At 40.5% G+C, this 6,000-nt stretch overlaps 1 protein-coding gene across 8 annotated transcripts in view; it reads left to right on the top strand.

The window, feature by feature from the left end:
* The first annotated feature begins 299 nt into the window (after nt 1–299).
* Nucleotides 300–6,000, top strand: part of CTPS2 (CTP synthase 2) — a 222,903-nt gene continuing 217,202 nt past the window's right edge. For 5 of the 8 annotated variants that reach the window (XM_032285990.1, XM_032285988.1, XM_032285987.1 and 2 more), the window contains exon 1: nt 305–536. In XM_032285990.1, coding sequence (XP_032141881.1) covers nt 371–536 — 166 coding nt within the window. In that variant the 5' untranslated portion in view covers nt 305–370. Of the gene's footprint in view, nt 537–2,832; nt 2,870–6,000 lie in introns of all 8 variants that reach the window. The other 3 variants (XM_032285985.1, XM_032285984.1, XM_032285983.1) reach the window with 3 other exon arrangements.

Here is a 6,000-nt window from a genome sequence, read left to right as displayed (position 1 = left end):
ATCACTTGAACTCTGGAATTTGAGACCAGCTTGGGCAATATGGTGAAACTCCATCTCTATTAAAAAAATACAAAAATTAACAGGTCACAGTGGTGCTCACCTATAGTCCTGGTTACTAGGATGCTGAGGTGGGAGGATTGCTTGAACCCAGGGGGCAGAGGGTACAGTGAGCCATGATTGATTGTACCACTACACTTCAGCCTTGGTGACAGAGTGAGACTGTGTCTCAAAAAAAAAAAAAAAAAAAAAAATTCTGGTTGAATGTACTGTCTGCTTTACTAGTTTGAGAAAATATTTCTCTTTCCTTATCCATAATTTTGTTGCCTTTCAGATTCTATCTGGGTGCTGACATCCAGCCACTTCTCTGACGATGAAGTACATCCTGGTCACCGGTGGGGTCATCTCAGGCATTGGTAAAGGGATCATCGCCAGCAGCATTGGGACGATTCTAAAATCATGTGGACTCCGAGTTACTGCCATCAAAATCGACCCCTATATTAACATCGATGCGGGCACTTTTTCACCTTATGAACATGGTATGAAAGAGAACCACTTTCCCCTTATAGCACTAGGCTCAACTGCATTCTTTCTTCCATTTTGGGTGATTTCCTTTAGGATGTAGTTCCAGATTTAGAGTGACTAGATCGCATGCTATGAATATGTGAATTTTCTCATGGTAATTGACACATTGTTCATACCTCTGATGACATTCCAAATTAATCAACCCTTTTGGAAACATTGTACCTTTTGCAATATGGATTCTGTTTCATTTTATCATAAAGGTAGTAGTATGTTTCTCTTAACATTTCCCACTGCCTGGAGTAACTATTATTAATGGTGACATTTTGATGTATGAGTATATTCTATTTATTTTTTAAATGGCATTAGCCTTTACATGGTATTAAAAAAAGCTTTTTATATACAAGCAAAAAGTGCATAAATCATGTGTGTGCAGTTGGATGAATTTTCATTAAATGAACACACTGTGTAACCAGCCCCTGATCAAGAAACAGAGATGTTTGTGTCCCTTATTGCTATCCTGTCCTCTTGTTTTTTTTTTTTTTTTTTTTTTTGAGACAGAGTTTCACTCTTGTTACCTAGGCTGGAGTGCAATGGCGCGACCTCAGCTCATTGCAACCTCCACCTCCTGGATTCAAGCAATTCTTCCACCTCAGCCTCCCGAGTAGCTGGGACTACAGGCGCGCGCCACCATACCCAGCTAATTTTTTAAAATTTTTAGTAGAGACGGGGTTTCACCATGTTGACCAGGATGGTCTCGATCTCTTGACCTCGTTATCCACCTGCCTCGGTCTCCCAAAGTGCTGGGATTATAGGCGTGAGCCACCGCTCCCGGCCTGTTTTTGTTTTTTGAGACAGAGTCTCACTCTGTTGCCCAGTTTGGAGTACAGTAGCCAAGATCTTGGCTCAATGCAACCTCTACCTCCTGGGCTCAAGTGATCCTCCTGTTTCCGCCCCCTGGGTAGCTGGGATTTACAGGGGCACATCACCATGCCTGGCTAATTTTTGTATTTTTTATAGAGCTCGGATTTGCCATGTTACCCAGGCTGATCTCGACCTCCTGGACTCAAGCAATTCTCCTACCTCCCAGAGTGGTGGGATTACAGGCATGAGCCACTGTACCCAGCCTTGAGTATTTTGTTTTAAACTAAATAGAGGGTATCTTATTGTTTTAATTTAGATTTCTTTGATTTTGATTTTGTTTGTGATTGACTTATTCAAGCCTGTGGTGGATTGTATTTTTGCTTCAAAATGTCACCCACCATCCCTCTGTGTAGTACATTTCCCTGCCCTTTGACCTTGGAGTTTGGCCACGTAGGATAGTTAACTTGTCCTGGTTTGTTTGGAACATTCCTGATTTTAAAACAGAAAGTCCTGTGTCCTGGGACCCCTCTTAGTCCTGGGCAAACCGAGGAGGTTGGTCATGCTATTTGGCCACGTGATTTGTTTTGTCCTATGGGATGGAAGGGAATAATAACATATGCTTGTTGAAGCAGAAATGTCAAATGCATTTACGTGGTTTGGCTCAGTCTGCCTTGTGCTTCTGCCCTCTGCTGTGAGAACAGCCTGTTTTTCAGAGATTTCTCATTCAGTCTTGGTCCTGGAATGAGAAGACACAAAGAATAGACTCATAGTGACTCACAGCCCCCATGGGAGCTCTCCAACAGGAAGAAATAAATGTTTTGCAATTTGCAGAGATTCTGAGGTTGTTTGTCGTGCGGCTTCATTAACTAATGCCATATGTTACACCAAAGTTTCTTTGGATTTCTTTAATGATTGTTATTATTTTTTTGAGATGGAGTCTCACTCTGTTGCCCAGGCTGGAGTGCAGTGGGGCGACCTCGGCTCACGGCAACCTCCACCTCCAGGTTCATGTGATTCTCCTGCCTCAGCCTTCTGAGTAGCTGGGATTACAGGCGCCCGCCACCACGCCAAGCTAATTTTTGTATTTTTAGTAGAGATGGGGTTTCACCATGTTGGCCAGAATGGTCCCGAACTCCTGACCTCAGGTGATCCACCCGCGTTGGCTTCCTAAAGTGCTGGTATTTCAGGTGTGAGCCACCATATCTGGCCTATGATTTTTAAGAATAGTTTATGTAAAGTATGTTAATTAATATTTATCACACCTATATATTTTTACCTTGCTTGAAAATTTGTGTTAATTTTACCTCTGTTAGTTGCTGATAAGTTTCAATTTACCATTTATGTGATTAAATGTTATTAGCTGTTTCTTTTATGGCTTCTGCCTTCGATGTCACCTTTAAGCTTCTCCACCCCAGGAATATTTAAATACTCACATATATTTTCTTCTAGCACTTGCTAACACATCTGGAATTTAATTTGGTATGAGGTAAGCATGTAATATAATTTTTTTCTGATTAGCCGACTATTCCTAATGTGTTGAAGATTTCATCCTTTCTCCACTGACTTGAAATACCACCTTTTAGCTAGGCATGGTGGTGTGTGCCTGTAGTCCCAGTTACTTGGGAGGCTAAGGTGGGGTGATCGCTTGAGCTCAGGAGTTTGAGATCAGCCTGGGCAACACGGTGAGACCCTGTCTCTAATAAATAAATAAATAAAATAAGGAAATACTACCTTTTATCATATACTAGATTTTTGTATATATTTAGTCCTGTTTTTGTACTCTGTTCTGTTCCTTTGATCTCTTTGCCTATTCCTGACTACCATTTTAATGGCTGCAGCTATTTATTATCAAGTAGGTCAGGACTATCTTCATTATTAATTCTTTTTTTTTTTTTTTGAGATAGAATTTTGCTCTTTTTGCCCAGTCTGGAGTGCAATGGCACAATCTTGGCTCACTGCAACCTCCTGGCTTCGAGTGATTCTACTGCCTCAGCCTCCCAAGTAGCTGGGCTTGCAAGCGTGCACCACCATGCCCAGAAAACTTTTGTATTTTTAGTAGAGGTGGGGTTTCACCCTATTGGACAGGCTGGTCTGGAACTCCGGACCTCAGGTGATAGGCCTCCCTCGGCCTCCCAAAAAGTGCTGCGATTACAGATGTGAATCACCGTGCCTGACCTTCTTTTTTTAACTTCAAAATGTTTGTTGTCTTCAAGGTTAATTTAGGAATCATTTTGTCAAAACTTCGTTTTTGAGATGAAGTCTCGCTCTGTTGTGCCCCGGCTGGAGTGCAGTGGCGCGATCTTGGCTCACTGCAACCTCTGCCTCCTGGGTTCAAGCAATTTTCCTGCCTCAGTCTCCTGAGTACCTGGGATTACAGGCACCCACCAGCATGCCCAGCTAATTTTTTTTTTTTTTTTTTTGTATTTTTAGTAGAGATGTGGTTTCACCATGTTGGTCAGGCTGGTCTTGAACTCCTGATCTCAGGTGATCTGCCTGCCTTGGCCTCCCAAAGTGCTGGGATTACAGGCATGAGCCACTGCATCTGGCCCTATTTTGTCAAATTTTATAAGAAATTGCATTGGGATTTTTGACAGATATTGCTTTAAATTTATAAATTAAGTTGGGGAAAAATTAAACACTCAGAAAATATTGACTGGCCCATTCAGAACTTTATAAATGGCTCTCATTTTATTGATACATTATTTTATGTCTCTAAATTAAAATTTTTAGGTTTTCTTCATATATGTCCTCCAAGGCAGGCACTGTGGCTCACGAATGTAATCCTAGCACTTTGGGAGGCCGAGGTGGGAGGATGGCTTGAGCTCAGGAGTTTGAGACCAGCCTGGGCAACATAAAAAATTGTCTCTACAAAAAAATTTAAAAAATTAGCCAGGTCTAGTGGTGCATGCCTGTAGTCCCGGCTACTCAAGAGGCTGAGGCGGGAAGATTGCTTGAGTCTGGGAAATAGAGGCTGCAGTGAGCTATGATCACGCCACTGCACTCTAGCCTGGGTGACAGAGTAGGACCCTGTCTCAAAAAAAAAAAAAAAAAAAAAAAAAAAAGACAACATATATGTTCTTCACATTTATTTGAGGTTTATTTCTGAGTATTTTATCTAATTTCCTTTGCTAATGGTCTTTTTAATTAATATTTTAAAACCATATTATTTTTACTAATATTAATAAAGTCATACTAAATTCCTTTATGTAATAGAAAACTTTTGAGTATTTCGGTTTTGTGCATTTGTTTATGTTATTACGTGTTTGCATATCTATTTTAATCTTCTACTCGCTATTATTTTTTATAGGGATTATTTATTGTCTTGGCAATCTCACCTGTTTTTCTTCCAATTAAACTTTAATGTTAACTGTCAAGTTAAAAAAAATCTGTTGGGATTTTTATTACAATGACGTTATATCTAATCAACTGTTTTCGAAGTCTTATCAATAATTTATCTTTCTCTTCTAGGAACATAATGTATGCATACTTTTCTTTTTCTTTCTTTTTTGAGACACGGTCTCGCTCTGTTCCCCAGCCTGGAGTGCGGTGGTTAAATCTTGGCTCATTGCAATCTCCCAGGCTCCAGCAATCCTCCAACCTGTCTCTGGAGTCGCTGGGACTACAGGTGTGCACCACCACACCTGGCTGATTTTTGTATTTTTTGTAGAGATAGGGTTTTGTCATGTTGCCCAGGTTGGTCTCAAACTTGTGAGTTCAAATGATCTGCCTGCCTTGGCCTCCCAAAGTGCTGGGATTACAGGTGTGAGCCATTGTGCTTGGCCTCATGTGTGCATACTTTTAAAATTTGGTAATTAAAACTTTGAGATCTTTGCCCTATACACTGAGTATTGCCATGCTGGATTTGGCCTGAATTAACTGAAGAAATTTCAGAGATTTTCCCCAATCTCATCCAAGAAAAGTGTGTAAGAAGTTAAGATGATCAAAGGAAAACTTTTCCATAGATTGGTGATTCTTGATTACATGAAAAAGCGGAATTTTAACTGTAAATGGAATTTGGGAAATAAAAAAGTACTGTGACCAGGTGTAGTGGCTCATGCCTGTAATCCAGGCACTTTGGGAGGTTGGAGGTTGAGGGTGGGGGGGGTGAATTACTTGAGGTCAGGAGTTCGAGAGCAGCCTGGCAAACATGGTGAAACCCTGTCTCTATTAAAAAAAAAAAAATACAAAGATTAGCTGGGCGTGGTGGCACATGTCTGTAATCCCAGCTACTTGGGAAGTGATGAGAATTGCTTGGATCCAGGAGTTGGAGGTTGCAGTAAGCTGAGATTGTGCTGCTGCACTCCAGCCTGGGTGATAGCGAGACTCTGTCTAAAAAAATTGAAAACAAAAATTGAAAAAAATAAAAAAAAGTATTGTGATATCAATTTACTTTTTTCCTTAAAATTAATCTTCTAGAGCACAGTCATGTACCTTAGAATGAATAAGTAAATGAGGATATAAAAGGTTTCTGATTAAGTTTGTAAGTTAGTCAAGTGTCCTTTTCCTATGTACATCTAACAGTAGGAATAAATGATAGTTTCGTTAATGGGGGAGAGGTTCAATGTTTACAAGGTGGCTTTAGAAACATATGACTCCCAGTCAACACCCGGAAGTGAC

The sequence above is a fragment of the Sapajus apella genome, unplaced genomic scaffold (genome assembly GCF_009761245.1).
Source record: "Sapajus apella isolate SASKATOON/1434 unplaced genomic scaffold, GSC_monkey_1.0 scaffold17, whole genome shotgun sequence".
NCBI classification, from domain to species: Eukaryota; Metazoa; Chordata; class Mammalia; order Primates; family Cebidae; genus Sapajus; species Sapajus apella.
The sequence above is the reverse complement of the archived record's forward strand: the minus strand, read 5'-3'. Positions and strand labels throughout refer to the sequence as shown.